Source organism: Dasypus novemcinctus, chromosome 4 (assembly GCF_030445035.2).
Source record: "Dasypus novemcinctus isolate mDasNov1 chromosome 4, mDasNov1.1.hap2, whole genome shotgun sequence".
Taxonomy (NCBI): Eukaryota; Metazoa; Chordata; class Mammalia; order Cingulata; family Dasypodidae; genus Dasypus; species Dasypus novemcinctus.
The window spans coordinates 87840765-87860443 of NC_080676.1; the positions used below are offsets into that span (position 1 = coordinate 87840765).

The 19679-nt window shown below is 41.2% G+C and overlaps 1 protein-coding gene across 11 annotated transcripts in view; it reads right to left on the reverse strand.

Annotated features, from left to right (window-relative positions):
- Positions 1-368: 368 nt before the first annotated feature.
- Positions 369-19679, reverse strand: part of SIDT1 (SID1 transmembrane family member 1) — a 134218-nt gene continuing 114907 nt past the window's right edge. For 4 of the 11 annotated variants that reach the window (XM_071214819.1, XM_058295835.2, XM_071214816.1 and 1 more), the window contains 9 exons: positions 15114-15250; positions 13157-13265; positions 10646-10660; positions 9535-9611; positions 7599-7645; positions 5670-5775; positions 5469-5579; positions 4358-4471; positions 369-2662 (listed from right to left, as the gene is read on the reverse strand). In XM_071214819.1, coding sequence (XP_071070920.1) covers positions 2600-2662; positions 4358-4471; positions 5469-5579; positions 5670-5775; positions 7599-7645; positions 9535-9611; positions 10646-10660; positions 13157-13265; positions 15114-15250 — 779 coding nt within the window. In that variant the 3' untranslated portion in view covers positions 369-2599. Of the gene's footprint in view, positions 2663-4357; positions 4472-5468; positions 5580-5669; positions 5776-7598; positions 7646-9534; positions 9612-10645; positions 10661-13145; positions 13266-15113; positions 15251-19679 lie in introns of all 11 variants that reach the window. The other 7 variants (XR_011648681.1, XR_011648680.1, XR_011648678.1 and 4 more) reach the window with 2 other exon arrangements.

The following is a 19679-nucleotide window of genomic DNA, read 5'->3' on the forward strand; positions in this document are numbered from 1 at the left end:
TGTGAAGAGGTCGTTTTCCATGGGCACAGTTCTGCCCCTCTGGCCACCACTTCTCGATTCTGCTCTTGTCATTTCTGCACTGTTCTGCCAAGAGGCGCCTCGCAGTGGCTCGGTTTTCCTCTAGCTACCCTCCTGCTGCACTCGGTTTTCAGACTTACCCTTCCTGGCTCTTAAAAGAGAAGTCCATGGGCACAGGCAAAAGGAAGCATAGGCACTGCACGACCCGCGAGCCCTTCCCGGTTACACTCTTAACAACTTGCTGCACCCTTTTACCCAGCACTGCTGCTCCTTTTAATCCCACAGACGCCTTTAACGCCATCCTCGTGTACCCCAGCCATTCGATACGCAGTGTAGAAAGACTTAACAAGCACATTTAGCATTGATGTTTATAAGAGCAGATGTGGTCTAGGCTTTTAGTCCTGCGGCAAAGAACAAAATTGACCACCATGTATGACTTTATAACACAAGACAGACATTATTGGAAAATGGTCAAGAATACAGCAGCATAATCCATCCATTTCTACAGCCACATTGCCATTCTACAGGTCTGTTTCCCAAACAAGTTACCAGACAGGTCGTTCATCTTACAATGTATTCACTTCAGGTCACAGGGCTAGCTGGATGGCCTTTGTTGTTCACATTTTCCTTAGTGAGTCTTTTTGTTTTTTGCATTTAAGTGCAAAGAATGAGGTCAAATCAGCCATAGTCAAACAGGCTCGAATTTTTTTTTAGATTTTAGATTAACCCAACCATGCAATAGTTGGCCTTCGTATGACTTAATGGTATCCAATAACCTTTAAGGCAAGGGTTCTTGTCAAATGTTCCATGAGCTTGAATTGAAATTCTAAAAAACATGATTCCCGCGGGGACGTGTTGGTGCAGGTGTGATATACTTATTAAATGGTACACAGTAGAGTGTGGACTTAGAAGGGGTTCGTGGTTTTCACCCGACTGGCAAAGGGATCTGGAGAACAAAAGAGGTTAAGAGCCCCTGCTTTGAGGAGTAAGGTAAGACCAATTAAAATTTTGGGGGCATTGTAGAAAAAATATTACAAAACCTTTCACTGAGAAACATCTTTGTGTTTTTAAAATCAGGAAAATCTTGTTATTCCACTTTCAAAATGTGTTTTTGAACATTATGTATCTGTTTTAGAGAAAGAGTAATACGTTTTTAACAAAAGAATGCCCTATCCATCTCTTTAATGAATAATAGCAAAGTGGAGGTAAGAGGTGACTTCAGTTTCACAAGAAAATATATATGTTTGTGTACATATGTGTGTATATTTTCTGACTATTTCACACTCTAAGCAACAGGAGAACTTGGTAAAAATGGGATTACTTAAAGTGTGAAAGTGAAACTGGGATGCTAAGCTTTTCAACACCTTACCAGAGAAAGAATGAGTGTTAGGTGCAAATAAGAGATATTGCTAAATCAGATGTGCGCTTTGCAACTAAAGGAGAACAGTAGAATGAAATGCCTAGAACCCCTGGTCTTCATAAAGTGGCAGAGAAGAGGTGCAGTGCTAGAGGGCCGCTAGAGCAATTGATGCACCTGGTGAGAACATATACTTCTTCCCCAAAAGGAATGTGGGCACAGAACTGAGCTGTGTGAACCGCAGAGCTGAGTAAGCATTTTTCCCTTTGCTGAACTTGTTCTGGAATCCCAAGTCTTTAAGGTGAAGCCTGTTTGCTTCATGCTTGTTAAAAGTCTCTTGGCACTGCTGGTCATTTCTCCAGAAGCTTTTATTTATTTATTTTTCTTACCATTTTCCTTTCCACTTTGGAGTAACCAGAAGCCTGAGGAGTAACAGAGCCTGGCCAAGAAGGTAGAGCCTGAGTTATGGGGTCAACAGGCAGCAGAGAGATGAAGAGACAAAGGAATAGGTAAGCACCAAAGCCTTTGGTCCCAGTGACAGTTACCTGAAGCATGTGACAAAGCCCAATCCTGAGTCTTTCTAATGAGGTCAGTAGCCTGGGTGAAACATACAGTTTTCCTTCTGAAGAGGAAACTAGCTGGTGCCACCAGAACATCTACTGCAGTTAGGTGGGGACGTGGGGGCACCTCTGTACACACTGAGGAATCACACCCTCCCTAGACCTTGGAGAAGTAAGCTTCTGCTTCAGGAGAAGTAAGCTTCTGCTTCAGGATGTCTGGAATAGCAAAGGGGTGAAGCCAAGGTTTCTCAGCAGAAACTCTAGAGGCTGGCCTTTTGGGGCATGGAGGCAGCTGGAGAAAAGAGAGCAGCATTCTACCACCTAGAAAGTCTGAGGTGAGGGCAGAAGGGGTCCCAAGATAGCAAGTTGACTTGGATGCAACTTTTGTCCATATCTAACTCAGAGTTGCAAAAGGAAGGGAGTGGAGTTTCTTGGCTCTTCAGGGTTTGCCTCTAAGCCATGGCTTTCCTTCTGTCTCGCTTCTCGCAGGTTGGAATTTCTCCCACCCCACTAGAGCTCCTCTTCTTCCAGTGTGAAGCAAATAGATTCAATTCTATGGAGAGCGAGTGGAGCGTATGGCAGAAGTTACTTTGCTATAGTCATGGTATTTTTCATCAGACAGCACCAAGATGGATTGTACCCTTTCCCCTTCTGAGCTGGAGGCTCAGAAGACAGGGATCTGGTCTCTGCGAATGACATCCAGGTCATCATCCAGAGTTAACAAAACCTGAAATGAGAAGGGCAAAAAAATGAAAGGAATGCACGGTCACAGTAAGTTCCTATTTTTCTCTAAGACTCAGAGCCTGAAAACCACAAGTTCCCTTACTAATTTTTATGTCCTCTGTAGCCCTCTGCAAGTGCCTTGCTTCTAAGAGTCACTTATTACGTTGTTCATTTATTAATTAATTCAAGCACTTATTAAGGGTCTATTATGTGCTGTTCTAGGTGTGGAGCTATAGCTTGGAACAAAAGAAACAAAAATCCTTACCCTCAAGGAGCTCACATTTGAGAGAAGACTTCAGACATGATACAAACACATGAAGTAAAAAATAGAGTATGTTAGGTAGTAAGATGTGCTAAGGTTAAAACTTAAACAAGGGAGGGAAGTTAGGAAGTATGTGAAGAGGTTAAGTCAAAAATTTTGATAGGGTGGCCAAAGAAATAATTACTCAGAAGGGGACATCTGGGTCAAGGCATGAAGGAAATGGGTTCTTGTTACATTAGATATTGCTTTGTATGAAATGTACTCTCCTCCTTCCTTTCCAATTCCCTCTGCCACTGCTCTCTACCTGGATGCCTCTGCTCCACTTTTGTTGTCTCTGGCTCTCTAATGAGGATGACTATCAAAATTAAGCCACAAGGGGAAGTGGCTGTGGCTCAATCAGTTGGGCTCCTGTCTCCCATATGGGAGGCCCTGGGTTCATGTCCTGGAGCCTCCTTGTGAAGGCAGGCTTGCCCACATGCTGAGGAGAGCTGACTCAGCAAGGTGACCCAACAAAAAAAGGGAGACAAGCAAAAACACAGAAAAACGCGCAGTGAATGAACACAGAGAGCAGACAGCTAGCAAGCTGCAGTGGGGTGGGGAAGTAAAATAAATAAATAAATAAAATAAAAACAGACACAGAAGAACATGCAGTGAATGGACACAGAGCAGACAGCATGCAAACAAGCCCCGGGGTGGGGGTTGGGGGGCATAAAAAAAAAATTAAACCGCAAGGCTGTCCATTTACCAGCTGGGCCCTGAATCTCAATGGAGTTGCAAAACCTACTCTCCAGTTCACTGGACTCACCCAGGACAACTAACAAGATGATGATGGACAATGACCATCCCAGGAACCAAGAGGGTCTACAACTGCAATCGAGAGAGTCTCATCCATCTGCCCTATGGGATCGAAGCCCCCTCTCAATTAGAGGTGGAATGGACATCACCATCCCAGAATCCTCAGGATTAGGGAATGAACTATGGACTAAAGTAGACTTACTTGTATTCTACTATAGACTTATTGGGATTCTAGCAATGTAAGAATTTATATCATTGATGTGGAGGCAGTGGCCACTGGCAGGTCTGAGGGCAGGGAGGGGGAAAAACAGGTGGAATATGGGGGCATTTTCGGTAATGTACCACACTAATGAAGGATGTTGTGAGTGTGGAAAAATGTGGGAGGGCTAGGGAGCAGAGCATATGGGAATCCCCTCTATTTTTAATAAACATTTATGTAATCTAAGTATTTTTACAAGTTATGTATATATCAATAATTAAGCCACAAGGGTTATATGTACAGAGTGGTTAAACTTCCCAAACTGGCCACTAAGAGGTAGTCCTGCTTCACACTTGAAGTTTTTTGGCGCAACCTGAAAGCTGGGTGCTCAGAGCACAGATGTAAAGCAAGAAGAAATTAACAGAACCGTGCTATCAACTCACCAAGAATGAGAAAAACAGGGCAGTAGCAGAAAGGAAGTGCCAAATGTCATGGTCGTCAAAGAAATCCAGCAGGATACACTCTCGGTTTTTCTCGCGGGATTCAGCTGGGGTTCCCTAGAGGAAGGTGAGGCAGGACATGGGCAAGCAGGTAACTGTTAACAGGGTCGAACATCCAGAAAGCTACAAAAGTGCTATGAGATACCTGGCTCCACATGCTAGCCTCCCTGGAAACATATGGTTACACAAATACTTGTACTAGATGTTCATAGCAGCATAACTAATAACAGCCTAGAGTGGAAATAACCCAAGTGCCCATCAAATGACGAATGGCTAAATAAAATATATCCATACGATGGAATATTATTCAGCAATAAAAAGACATTAACTACTGATAAGATGCTTCAACACGGATGAACCTAGAAGACATTATGCTAAGTGAAATAAGCTAGATTCAAAAGAACAAATATTGTATGATTCCGTTGATAGGAAATCTCCAGAATAGGTAAATCTATAAAGAGTAAATTTGTGGTTGCCTAGGCTGGAAGCTTGGGGGAAAATGGAGAGTAACTGGTAATGCATATGGGGTTTCTTTTTGGGGTGATGAAAATGCCCGAAGATTGATTATGGTGATGGTTGCACAACTTTGTGAATACACTAAAACCATTGAATTATACATTTTAAATGAGTGAATTGTATGGTATATGAATGCCAACTTGATAAAACTCTTATTAAAAAAGTTAGCTTCTAGATGTGGAGGGTAATTATGAAGAGAAAGGTAGAGAAGATATGTGAAGCAAGGTTTGGCACACATTCAGCATTCATTGGGAATATGATCACAATACAAACTGGAATGATAATCAAAATTTACGGAGTCCATAGGTAGGGCTTGCAAACTGATGAAACACTACCCTGGTAATGATGACAACATACCACTTATTGGGCATTTAGGTGAGGGCATTAAAAACCATCCTTCTTAGAGAAAGTTTTCATTGCAGAGAACGTAGAAAAGATGAGTGGCAACAAGCAAATTAAGAGAGGGAGGGAGGTAGAAAGGTCAAAGAGATAGGATGGAACGAGAACATCTTCTTGGAAAAGAAAACTGTTTTCTTACCTCCCAGCTGCTGAGATTCTGGAAGAAAAAATACAGGGCAGCAGACCACACCACAGCAGTGGCAATGATGCAGAAGAGTGGGACTGGAAGGACCTTCTCTGAGCTGCGGAGCTGCGGGGTGGGAAGTGGACAGCAACAAAGCTGAATCCACTGCCTGCTGAAGGGCCACGGCCCTGCCCAGCATTCCGTGCCCCCTCCTACCTTCATGATGATGTAGAAGGCCAGGTACAGGAGCAGGTTACAGATGAAGATGCCCAGCATGTAGGAAGCAAAGTCCCTGGGTCGATATATCAGTCCAAAGAGAGCACTGAAGACATGGGGGAGGAGGGACGTTTTGCAGCCATGAAGGTAGATTTGTGACATTGTTGGTTTTTCCAACCTTCTCCCTCCTCCCTTTCATTCCCCATTAAAAAATTCCACTTTAACATATTAAAAGTAACTTTTCACTTATTATACCCTCTTCAGAACATTCATTTCTGATGACTGTATAAAGGTCCCCCCAAAGTGGATATACCAGAAAAACAATTATCTTTCCTCTCGGGTTGAAATGAAGGGATTTTGCTTTCCTTTTCAGTTTTTTCACTATTAAAAAATTCATTACAATGAATTAATGAATACTTCCAGACAACTTGTACTTTTCTAAAAATTTAAAATTAAGTCCTTAGAATCGATTACTGGAAGTAGATGATTGGCTTGGCACACATTACCAAATTTTTGCTAGTTGATCATAATTTAAAAATTAATATTGAAGTTTATTTTGCTTGGGGATTAGCCTTTACTTTGTTCCATCTTTTTATTCACTTGTAACAAAACTATTTCTTATACAGTCCTTCATTATTTCCTTGGTTTGAGAAGCTTGATTTTAATAAATACATATCCACACACGTATAAAATAATACATTTATAGTTGGATTTCTGTCCTCTCTGTTCTGATTCACTGACCTTTGTTTCTAATTTCTAATTTGGGATTGGTACCTCACTGTTTTATTAGTGTTTAATAATATGTTAGATGATCTGGTTTTAGGCTAGCCTGTATTATATAATTTGGTAGCCACTGGTACCACTGGTAGTAACTGTTAAAATTTAATGAAAATTACATGAAATGTAAAATGCTGTTCCTCAGGCACACAAGCCGCCACAGGTCCCAGAAGCATCTCACTTCAACTTGTCCCCCCAGGAAAGGAGGGCAGACCTTAAAAACTATGGACTTTACATTCAGGTAATCCCTAAGGTGACACCGTTATGGGAAGCTTCTTCCAAAAGCATACGATCCCAAGTGAGATTTATGGTCTCAGGACCTGATTCTGGTTTCCCCTGAAGACACGCCCCTTTCTTCATTCCTTTGTAGGTCCCAGTGTGGGGCAGGAGTAGGGAGTCATTTTTCTATCAAACGTCACTGACCCAGAGGAGCCCATCAGCAGAGAGCTGCACATAAAAGCAGCTGGACTTACTTACTTTTTAAAAAAGTGATCAATAAACATTCCACTCATTCAAATGCTTACATTGACAACAGGTTGCATAAAATAATTGAAGCTAGGAAAAACATTCATCTGTTACATAGTTCTATCTTGAGGCCATTTGAGGAAAAATAGCCAAGGGGTGATGATAGAGTAGAGGAAGGAGGAGGATTTAGGAGGAGTAGGAAGAAAGAGAAATTCAGTAAAGAAAGAAACAGGAAAGACACTTGCTCACACACACACACACACACACACACACACAAATACCTTTAGGGAGAAAGAGAAATTTTTACAGAAGAGAATACCTGTAGGGTAGACTTTTTGGAAAGTTATACTGTGTTGCATTTTGCAACTGTTGGCATAATCTATATGTATTTCTATACCTATATCTGTCCAAATAGATATAATAGACTTTGACGGTTGTCTTGTTGAACAAATGACCTCAGTGGTTTGTTACTTTAAGATAAGCTGCTATTGGTACATAATAGCTTCCTAGGGCTTTTTTTTTTTTTTTGCAGGAGAAAAAGAACCTTTCATTCAATTCTCTAGGACAAGCAAATTCCTACCTTCTCCTTAATTTCGGATTTCTTTGTTAAAATGATAGCCAGAGAAAACAGAAGTAGTGTTACAGATATTAACAAAGAGAAAAATGTGCTATTGTAAAACTACTTACAAGGACCAGTTAACCAGATTCCCAACGATAAGCAACACCATTCTATCCTGGGAAGGAGGAAAGAAAATGTTAAACGAGAGGCTGTGCAGCCTGCTATTTTTTTGACCTTTCATAGGGGAAACATCAACAATAGGAAAACAATTGCCTTGGTAAAAAAAAGTTCCCTACAGTCCTAAGACAGCTGTGCCTCCTATGGTTTGACGCTAATCCTGTAAAAGGACCAAATAGCAAGGTTTTGGTGCGACCTCATCCCTGCAAGGAAAAAACATGGTCAGCAAAGCACGGTTTCTCCTAGTGTTTAGGGGACCTGAGCACCCAGGGCCCACTTCGCTGTGGGAAGGTTAGGGAGGGTGCCAATTACTTAGTAATTAAGAGAATTCTACCATGGGTGTTATGTAATGAAGGACCATTTCCCCGGGATGTGTTACTTGGGTGGGCTCGATTGCAGCTCTCAGCACCTACTCCCTACCGTTAGTGTGGTTCCCAGGAGACCCTGAAACAGCCAGGATCCTTGTCTCCATGACACGCTGTCTTAACAGTAAAGTCACTGGGTAGGGAAGAGAATCTATAGGAAAGGTCTATTTCAAAGGGCAATTATGCTGATAGAGACTTATTCACAATTCATTCCTGCTTCTTTACATACTGCCTAAAACTTTAGGTGCTATCTGATTATATTTTAATTTTCTGGATCATTTATCTACTATTTAAAAGATTCTTTGTCTTTGTGGGTAATCTGTCCAATTTGGAGAAAATACCTTCATTTTCAAAAATGTTAATTGCCCATCATGTTTCACAATGAGGACATGTTTTAACTCTCTAAATAGACAGAACTCCTAACAGGTTTTAAAATTTCACTTGAATAAATCTGTCCAGCCTCAATTCTCTGAAATTTTAGGGCTTATAGCACCTGCCAAAGCTCTAGAGGGCTAAAAGAATCCCAGTCCATGGTGTGTAATCTTTCGGATTAGAAACTTTTAACAGGCCCTTATTGAATTCCTGTGTGCCAGGCCCAAAGAGTATCAGTAATTCTTAGGACAGTACTGCGTCCTGGCTGGGCAGTCTCAGAGGCAGTAAGGAGTCTTCCCAAGGTCACAGGCCAGGGAGCAAAGAGAGAGCTGGGACCAGAGCCCCCGATCCCTCTGTTCAATGTAATGCTATAAAGTATGTGGGAAAAGTTAAAAGTGTATTTCAGGAGTGGATGTAGCTCAAGTGGTTGAAAGCCTGCTTCTCACATATGAGGTGCCAGGTTTGATCCCTGGTACTTCCTAAAAACAAAACAAACAAATGAAAAAACCAACTCTCATTGGGGAATGGAGGTAGCTTCGCAGTTGAGCGCCTGCTTCTCATGTACAAGGTCCTGGGTTCAAGCCCTGGTACCTCCTTAAAAAAAAGTGTATTTCAACCATAAGCAATAACTATAATGAAAAGAAAATGAAAATAAATTCTTGCTCATTATAAATGTCAAACAAGAGCAAAACGTATGTGGGAAATGAAAGCCCTAATGAAAGTTACCAGAGTGAGGTTACGTCCCAATTTGCCGGGACAGTTGGGGTTTATAACTGCTGACCAGGCATTATTATTAATAGTGTCCTATTTCACGTTCCAAATTGTACCTGTTTGGAGGGAAAAAAGCATACCTTTTCAGGTAATTTATAGGGACATTGATTCTCTTCCACAACAATCACTACTGTTTAGCAGTTTTGTATATATTAATTTTTTTCCTCTTTACAGACAAACCAACATTTCATTTACAAACATGGTTTCTTTTATGAGCAAGAAGAAGAAGCGACATGCCTGCTCCCTGGCTAATTGAACCTCAACCACAGAGACAATTGGCCCTCATATTTGGGGAGCCTTGAGATTCTCCTCAGTGCGTGCCCCTCTGCGGGTACCTTTCTGGGAGAGGCCATGGAAGAACACGGGAGCATCCACTTACCATATACAGAGGCCGGCTACACTGCTGGATGCAGTCTGTGTAAAGCACCATAGCTGCCCGCCGGAAAATTCCAAAATCTGCCAGTGACACAATTGCATGGTAAGAAGGCTTAGACAGAGATAATTAAAAATACTCTGATGTGGGGGTGATATTGTCTTCACCTCTTAAGATGGTGCTTTGCCCCTAATAGGTGAGCAATGTTTGTTTCAATGCCTAGCACCCACAGCTACCTACACAGTCACGGAGAGTGTGCCGTGTGCCTGCATTACGCAGCAGAAAGGCAAGCGAGATGGACACTGACAAGGACGACTAACATGGGTGTCTGGAAGACCCTTACACTCTCTCCTTAGCTAAGCTTCCCTTTACAGTTTACTCTGGTGGTGTTTCCTTGATAGCAGCGATATTATGGGTCCCCCAACTCCACTTAAAACATCTGCTTTCTCTCTAGAGGATCGGCAAATTTTAGCTTGCAAAAGTTCTAATCTGTATTTCTCTATGTGGCTATAAGTTAGTGAGAACTGAACCAGGAAATACTGAGCTCTACTAAGCATATTCAGAAATGCTAAACCCATACTGAAAAGATAATCAAAGGAGTCTAAGTTAAGAAGGGGAAGAAAAAGACAGGGGAGGTTTTTTTCCCCAGAACAACCCCAAGTCCCTCAAAAGGATGTTGTGAAAAGTAGTGAGTGTACGTGTTGTAATTGACAATACAATTTTGACAATCGTACTGTCAAAAGTGGGGGTGTCTTCCTGTGAGCATCCACACTGTAGACATCAAATACAAGGCTGGGTCTGTCCAAAGCAGGCATTTGGCAAGTGTAACTCTGATAACAAAGGCTCCCCCTGGGCGAAATTCAACCAGAGGTCTCTTGGTGGGAGGAAGGAGGGAGGGACATTCAACTGGATGTTTTGTCTACACCATAACCCAGAAGAGGCAAACTGCAGGCTGAGTTGGATGCAACCTTGCCTCTGAGCTCTTTGCTCCCCCTTCCCATTGAGCCTGCCCAGCCTGAAGGGGGAGAGTTCAGGCAACTGAGCAGGCAGGGCAACCAGCTGGGTCATTTTGTTAAGATAAAAATCTAGGGCCCTGGGAAGGGCAGTTGAATATTACCTGTGTCAGATACATCTGAATCAGTAGAAAGCAGAGGAGAAATTAGGAAGAAAAAAAGAAAGAAAAAACAGATTTGTAAGAAGGTAGTCAAACAGGTAAACTGACCATTCGTTTTATTTTTTTCTCAAGGCGGATAATTTTAATTTTGTTTTCTGATTATGAAAGTAATGTTTGCACATCAGAATGCAGGATCCTTTTGACTGTCTCCAAAACACTCAGAAGTTTACTACTCTTTGAAGAGCAAAGCCAGACTTTTCTTTGTCACTGTCTAGTTTTGTGCAACACTTTCAATTATAATCCATCTTCTCTCATGAGTGATTCCACAGTCCTTTCCCAGGGCTCTTGCAGCAAGGGAAGAGACTTGGCAGTGATCTGGGCAAATAGTTCAATGATTTTCCGCCCACTTATGAGAGATCCTGTCTCATCACTGCTGTCTTTCCTGTGTCCACTCTGGCTTTCAGGTGTAGCCTGAGGGCTACAGAGAAAGGAGCATGTTAGCTGAGAAAGCAAAGGCAGCCCAGGCAGTAGGCAAGGAGGTTAGCATTGACTGAACTAGTGTCCACAAATCCCATTTTCTGCCTTTGAACTAAATTTAGATGCAATCACTGTTATAATGAAACAGCAAGTTTTCCTTCTGACACCGGTAAATTTGTAACCCCTTGGCGAAGACTCCTTGGGTACAGAAATTTAAAATATTCAGGTAAGCTCTAGGCTGGCTGTCTTCTATTTGCCCCTCCAGATCCACTTGTCATGATTTTTAATCCTCACCATGCCTGTATGGCCTTACTCTCTTTTCCCCTTGGATTTGGACAGTGGGAATTCAAGCAGGAGACTGGAGGGATAGAGGAAGGAGAGTGACCTCAGAGTAGTTATTTCCCTGAAACTTCCTGTGAGGTTGCTTCTGGCTGGCAGTATCTCTCAGTCAAAGGTCATTGCTCCATCTAGGGTGACCTCCTCTCCCTGACTCCCTTCTCCGATGTTTTGGTAACCACTTCCTCCCTGTACTTTTGGGCTTATGAATGGCTAAAGCTTCACTGTGTCCTAACCCTGATTACTGCACTATCCTCTTGGTTCCCTTCTACCCCTCTTGGTTCCCTGCCCATACCTTCATAAACATTCCTAACCCTCTGCAATCTTTGCATACGCCATTTTTTTCTGTCCTGTTGGGACCATGACAAACAATTACATGGTCATAATATAATAATATGCTAAACTCCTCCTTTTTCAAAAGGTGAACTACATTAGTATTGCAAAATTGCATGGGGCAAAGATGATATAAATATATTAGAGCTCCTCTACGTATTAATCGTCATTACTCTTACATGTATCTGCATTCAAGTTTATTTTTCCAACTCTGAGAGAAGCAGAAAACAATGCTTCAGGTTATTTTCCTTTTGAAAGTTGAGTTTGTATGACCTCATTCACCTTCAAGTCTGGAGGATGGGGCATGGCCTGCGCACCATACCAAATGTTTACAAACTGGCTCGCCATGCTTCCCTGGGGCGTGTGGGGATGTACTGGCTAACGCTATGGGTAATGGAAAAGTACTGCCCACATGAGAACTTGTCTTCCTTGCCTTCTCGTCTTGGAGTTGTTTGCTTATGTAGAATGACTCTTAGGGGATCTTCATACCTCATCGAGTGAGGCCGTGTTCTGGAGTATCCTTCTGAGCAACTGAGAATTCTAAATTTGAACCTGACCTTCCAGGTTGTAATGAAAGCATATTATATGCACCAGTCTTTTTGTTTTTAAAAATTAATGAACATATTTAATAATTTTTAGCCTGCTTTAAAATTTAGTCTGCTTTAGGGATAGACCCATGTTTATATACAATGATCTGCCTTAAAATATAGAAAAGGATATTTAAGTCTGCATCCCTGGAACCTAAAATGGTTTGTGAAATTTAAATGCTCTAAGAAACTTGGCCTGCTCCCATCTATGAGGCCTGACTAGCAGCAAATCACAAGCTGATTTCCGTAGGACACGCAATGCTCCCTAATAAGCTCACTATCAGAGGGACGTCAGCAGTTGTGCTGCCTCTCAGATTAGCAAGTTGGTTTCACAAAGTACTAGTCCTGCAATTTAGAATAATACATAATTCATTCTTGATGACTATTTAGCATGGTCAGAGAAATGCTTCTTTTAAAGGCAAATTGGCAAAAACGTCTCTAGATGAACTAGAGGCATGATGGTCATACCATTTTCCAAAGGTATATGGGAATATGGGAGTGGGAGCTGGATGTACACCTCAGCTCTGAGGGGTGGCAAGTTTAGTGTCTCAGTTAAAACAGAACTAGTGATAATAGCTTATTGCAAACCTACAAGGGAGAGAAAGTTCTTGCAAAGAATATATGCTGTTAAATATATTCAGTTAAGCACAGAATTCAGAGCATGCGCTCATGATGACCAGTAACATTTTCATTTAGGATACGTGAAGATGATGTCTGCTTTCTCAGGGGAAAATAATCAGTGTCCTTCATATACCTTAATACAGAATAACCGGTGACTCACCTATCTTGAAACGACCCATATAATAGATTTGAGTGCTGAGGGCCAGAGAGGCTAGAATATGGATTGCAGAGAAGATGATCCAGAACCAAATGTCATTTTTTCCAAACACCTAGGAGTAAAGATGGAAGTTATCTTCATTTGGGGTGTTTGCCAGAGAACTCACTAAAATAGGTGTGTTTCTCAAATATGCATGAAGGGTAAAAAACTGAGCTGTGCTAAGGTTTTATTTTTCCCCTTCTTTAAACTCACAGTAGTCTTGCTGAACCAGGGGCAGACAACAGAATGATGACTTTCCTGAGGACTTATGGTCAAAGTAAGATGGAAAGGGGAAGAAGTGGATGAGGCAGCTGAATGACAAAAGAGATAGGCCACTGGATCTCAAGGTGGTGCTAATGCTTTTCAATAGCTTCAGACAACTAATATTTTTGCCCATTCATATTTAGAAAGTCGTTTCTGTATTTTTCAAGTCAGTATCTCCAATCAGCTCACACGTTTCTATTCCAGTCTCACATAAGTCAGGTCCTAGCTTTATATTAAAGGAGAGGGGAGTAGTTTTACTGATGCCTATTACACAGCAGCATTATTCACAATAGCTGTAAGGTGGAAACAAAGTGTCCATCGAGAGATGAATGGATCTTCCCGCTGTTCATATGCCAATTAAGCCCTGAATCTCAGCAGAGTTGCAGCCAACACCTACTCTCCAGTTCACTGGACTTGCCCAGGACAACTAACAAAAGGATGATGATGGACAAAGCCCATTTCAAAAAAATGAAGACTATCTATACCTGCCAGCAAGACAGTTCCATTCATCTGCCCCATGGGATCTAAGCCCCCTCTCAATCAGAAGCAGAGTGGGATCACCATCCCCAAATCCTCAAGATGGAGGAATGAACAAACATAAGGGGTAATACAACTAGATTAAAGTAAACTTATTATTATTCTAGTCATGGAAGAACTTAAAACACTGATATACAGAAAGTGGTCACCAGAGATTCTAAGGAGAGGGAGAGAGAAGAATAGGTATAACATGGGGCATTTTTGGGACACAGGAATTGTTCTGCCTGATGTTGCAATGATGGATACAGGCCATTAGACATTTTGTCAAAAACTATAAAATTGTACAGTACAAAGTGTAAACCATAATGTAAACTATAGACCGTGGTTAGTAGCAATGCTTCAATATATGTTCATCAGTTGTAACAAATGTACCACACTAATGAAAGATGTTAATGGGGGAAAGTGTGGGAGGGAGCTGGTGGGAGGTATATGGGAATCCCCTATATTTTCGATGTAACATTTGTGTAATCTAAAGCTTCTCTAAAAATAAAACATAAAAAAGTAAAAAAGAGATGAATGGAGAAACAAAATATGGTATATATGTACAGTGAAATATTATTCAGCTGTAAAATGAAATGAACTTCTGATACAAGCAACAACATTGATGAACCTTGAAATCATTATGTTGAGTGAAATAAGACAGACACATAAGGACATATATATGATTCCACTTATATAAAGTGACTAAAATAAGCACATTCATAGAGACAGAAAATAGATTAGAAGTTACCAGGGACCATGGGGAAAGGGGAATGGGGAGTTATTGGTTAATAAGTGTAGAGTTTCTGTTTGGGGTGAGGAAAAATCTTGGTAATGGATGATGGTGATGGCAGCACAATATTGTGAATATAATTACTGCCATTGAAGTGGACACTTACAATGGTTAAGTAGGAAGTTTTGAGTTACATGTTGTCACCACAATAATTAAAAAAAACAAACAAATAACTAGCTAAATAAATAAAAGTGTACCATGAATGGACAACAGTGAGTGCCATGAACCAAGGATTGTGATAAATCCAAACTGGTTCACTTGAGGCCTAAAAGATGAACAAACAACAAAAACCCTCACAAGAGAGCACTTTTAAAAAGTCAGGCTGAAGGGAGGTGGAGAGGGACACACCACTCCGAGGACGGTGAGCGTGATGACCACGGCGAAGGAGGCATAGGCAGAGTAGGCGCTGGCGTTGATGTCTGGGTGGCGGGTCTGATAGAGCTTCAGCATGCAGAGGCCAGCGATCATGTACATGAAGGAGGTGTCTGAGGAGAAGCCAAGACAATCATGAGTCAGGAACAGTCAGATGGAATGACACTTTCTAGATGGCTCTTCAGCCTCAGAGATCCTGCCCTCGGATTGGGTAGAGACTCCCAACATGTCAGCCTCCCCAGGCACATTCTCTAGATAGTCCCCACATACCCCATGTCTAATCCCACCCCCCCCCAAAGAATGTTCTTAGTTTACAGGAGAAAAATATCTGATGATATGATTAATGATTGATAATCCCCACTTGCTGACGTCTTTGTCTTTAAAAGCTGATGTCTAACAACAACAAAACAAGAAAACAATTCTTAATGGTGAAAGTTCAGGCTGTGTGACAATAAAAAGAGCCCTAGGTAGTTGTAGGAGGTCCTTCTCTCACTCTGAAATAGAACTACATTGGTTACTACACATACATGGTTTTATAACCTAGAGATGGGCAACAGCTGGAAATTAAATGTGGCAGAACTGCGTTAGAATTATGGAAATGCAAATTAAAACAAAAATGCAGTGTCCTTTTTTACTCAAAATTTAGTAAAAAAGTTCAATGTTTACAATAAAATATGTTAGTGATGATGTAGGGAAATGGAAACTCACACAGCATGGAAGTGGAAATTAACATGGCTACTCAGAAGAGTAACTTGGCAGTGTTTGTAAAATCAGAAAATGTATAGATCATGTGACTCTAAATTCCTACTTTTAAGTATCCCAGGGTTCTCCAGAGAATCAGAACCAATAGGATATACATACACACATACATACATTCATACTTCATTCATTCATTCATTCATTCTAGGAATTGGCTCCCATGACTTCATAGATGGGCAAGTCTGAAGTTGGAATTCCATAGGATAGGCTGCAAGTTGGGAATTCTGATGAAGATTTCGATGAATTTCCCAGGAGAGGCTGACTGGCTGAGGTAGACATAGAAATTCTTCTTTCTGACTGTTGAAATCATCATTTCTCCCTTTAAGGCCTTCAACTGATTGGATGAGACTTCTCTTTTTGCTGAAAGCAATCTCCTTTGTTGATTGTAAATGTAATCAGCCATAGATCCAATCAACTGACTGATTTAAATCCACAAAATACTCTCACAATAACAATCAGGCCAGTGCTTGCTTAAACCAAACAACTGGACACTATAAACTATCCAAGTTGACACATAAACCTAACCATCATAGTCCACCCATTGCCTATTTGGTATCCATATACATCTCCTTAAACCATAATAATCTCTCAACAAAAACAATACCAGTCATATTTTTGTTTGACATAATTCAACTCTCCTGCATTCAACAGGAAGTGTACTAACACTTTCCCCAGGAGAGGATACATGTCATTGGATAATACTCACTCTTAAATTTGATATTCTTAACTAAAATACTGTTACATAAAATTAATACAACAAATATTATATGATAAGGGGATAAGATAGGGAAGGAAACGAAGATATTCATTTTTTGCATATATACAAACATACTCAAAACAAGGAAGAAATATTCATGACAATTACAGTCCTTGTTTCTGTAACTGGTCACATGGTTGGAGCTCATATTTATCTCTACCTTCTTCTACTACCCATTCCATGTTCCCTTTATCCTCAGCAAGCACCTCAGCTGGATGTAGTTCTCTGCCTGGTAGGGTGACCCAAACCTTCATTCCTGAAGATTCTGGGCATCGTTAGTCCAATGATTCAGATTTGGTGGTTGCAACATTACATGAAAAGGGAATAAGATGGTGTAGCACTTTGATATTATTGATGAATTCCAAAAAGAAATATTGGATTAGGTTTGTAAACTGATCTTTTCCTCTGGACATATGAGATTATATTGGATTGATTACTTGACTACTTAATCAAGTAGACCTCTAGTGTCAGTAGGGGCATTGAGTCTCCACCCTTTGGTGAATGGGGACTCACAGACAAAAGGCAAGACAAAGGACAGAGTTGAGAGCTTTTGATGTTGGAGTTTTGATATTGGAGTTAGATGCTAAAGCCTTAAGCTGGAGCCCCAGGAAGTAAGCACACAGAAGAAAGAGAAGCAAGCCCCAAAAGGGAGGAACCCAGGAAGGCTGAACCCTCACAGGCGTCAGCAGCCATCTTGCTCCAACACATGAAAACAGACTTTGGTGAGGAAAGTAACTTGCTTTATGGCCTGGTATCTGTAAGCTCTTACCTCAAATAAATACCCTTTATAAAAACCAACCAATTTCTGGTATTTTGCATCAGCACTCCTTTGTCTGACAGATACAGAATTTGGTATAGAGGAGTGGGGAAGTGCTTTTGCAATTACTGAAATGCTGGAATGGTTTTATAAAGGGGTACGGGGTATTTTTTGGAGAAATTGTGAGATGCTTGGAAGAAAAGACCTACAGTGCTTTGAAGAGACTGTTGATAGTAATATGGATGTTAAAGAGACTTTTTATGATGCCTTAGAAGTAAATGAAACTATTATTGGAAACTAGAGGAAAGGCAATCCATATTTTAAAGTTGCAGAGAATTTAGCAAGATTAACTCCTGGTGTTTCATGGAGGGCAGAATTTGAAAATGGTGAACCTGGGCATTTAGCTTAAGAAATTTCCAAAGTAAACCTGGAGAATGTGGCTTAGTTTCTGCTTGCAGCTTATAGCAAAACGCTAGATGAGAAAAGTATGCTGAGGACTGAACTGTCAGGCACAAAGAAAACAGAAACTGATTCTGGAAATTCCAAGCCTCTGGAAATCAAGCTCCCAGATGAAAGTGCCCCATCAGAGGACTTAACTAAACTTGGAATGTGTAAATCAGGATTGAAGATGCACTTATCTTAGAGAGACTTGTGGAAAGTCTTACTGTCTGAAGGCTTGGACCCCTGCTTCCTGCATGCTAAACCAACAAGGTTTTTGAGAGAGCTGTATGAACAAAACCACTGTCAGCTTGGACTAAAAGAAACATGGAAAGGAGGGATTGAAGGGGAAATGACTCCAGGAGAAAAGCTATGGAAGCTGAGATCTGGAATTAGGACATCACCTTGGGCCAAGAGAGAAATCCCACCCATGTGTACAGAGAGGGTAAGTTTGCCCCAGCAGTTGAAGAGGATAGGTGTTTCCTGATGTTCTGGGAGAGTTTTGCCACCCCAGGGTACAGAGAGGGTGGAGCACATTCCCCAAGGATTAGGGTGGTTAAGGTCAGCACCCCACAGGTCTGAGAGGGGTGGACATGTCCCCCTTAGGGAAGACCAAGTGGTCAACTCGCTGCTCTGAGAGGGGTGAGCGTACATGCTAAAGGTTAGGGGGAATGTTGTCTTCACATCACTGTGCAAGGGGTGTTAAGACTCTAACCCAAAGATTGGGTAAGGTGTGGCAATACCCCAACACTCTTGGAGGGAGAGGTCTGGAGCTTGGTGGACACACAGGTGCTTGTTGAAGGTGGAACCAAGAATATGGCCTTTGGGCAATCCTGTGGAAAGGGTGGGTTCCCTTAAGGCACCAATGAGAAGAAACCATCATCTTAAGAATGATTCTCAGACTGAAATCGAATGCAGGTTGCCCTGCAGGTTTACTGAACTGTAGAGGACCTGTGACTCCTGTTTCCCTCCCAATTTCTCCTTATTGTAATGAAAATGTTTATCCTTTGTCTGTCCATTTGTGTATTGGAAACAGATAAATTGTTTTGTAAGTTTCAGGGGTCTATAGCAGACAGGACTTTGGCCCAAGACAAACTATCTTTCTTTAAATTGATTGTGATATGCTTTAGTACTTGCATTGTTACTGATTTAAGGTTTTTTGAATATTGTAATGTCTTTTTGGAATTCAGAGGGTGGAATGTAGCAGTTTGATATTATTGATGAATTCCAAAAAGAAATATTGGATTATGTTAATAAAGCGATCCTTCCCTCTGGGCATATGAGATTATATTGGATTGATTACTTTACTACTTAATCAAGTAAACTTCTTGTGTCAGTAGTGGCATTGAGTCCTCTTCCTTTGGTGGATGGGGACTCACAGATAAAAGGCATGGAAAAAGACAAACTTGAGGGCTTTTGATGTTGGAGTTTTGATGTTGGACAAGTGGAGGTTTTTGGCCACCTGATAAATGGGCCAGACTAACAAACCCAAATGAGGAATATATTGCTTCCAAAATCCAAAGACGCCAATCAGGTGGAGTTGTATCTCTTTTTTGCTTGTAGAAGGGGCCAGATTCAACAGCTTATCCTTCACCTTAAAAAGGATATCTTGACATGCTCCATATCCCTGGATGCCTAGAAATTTCACTGAGGTGGAAGGCCTCTGAATTTTGTTGGATTTATTTCCTATCATTTGACATATAAATGTCTTACCAATAAGTCAAGAGTTGTTGCTATTTTTTGCTCACTAGGTTTAATCAGTATAAGGTCATCAATATAGCTATGAGCACCTGGTTAATTTTATGATAATCCACTGTCATCCTTTAAGATC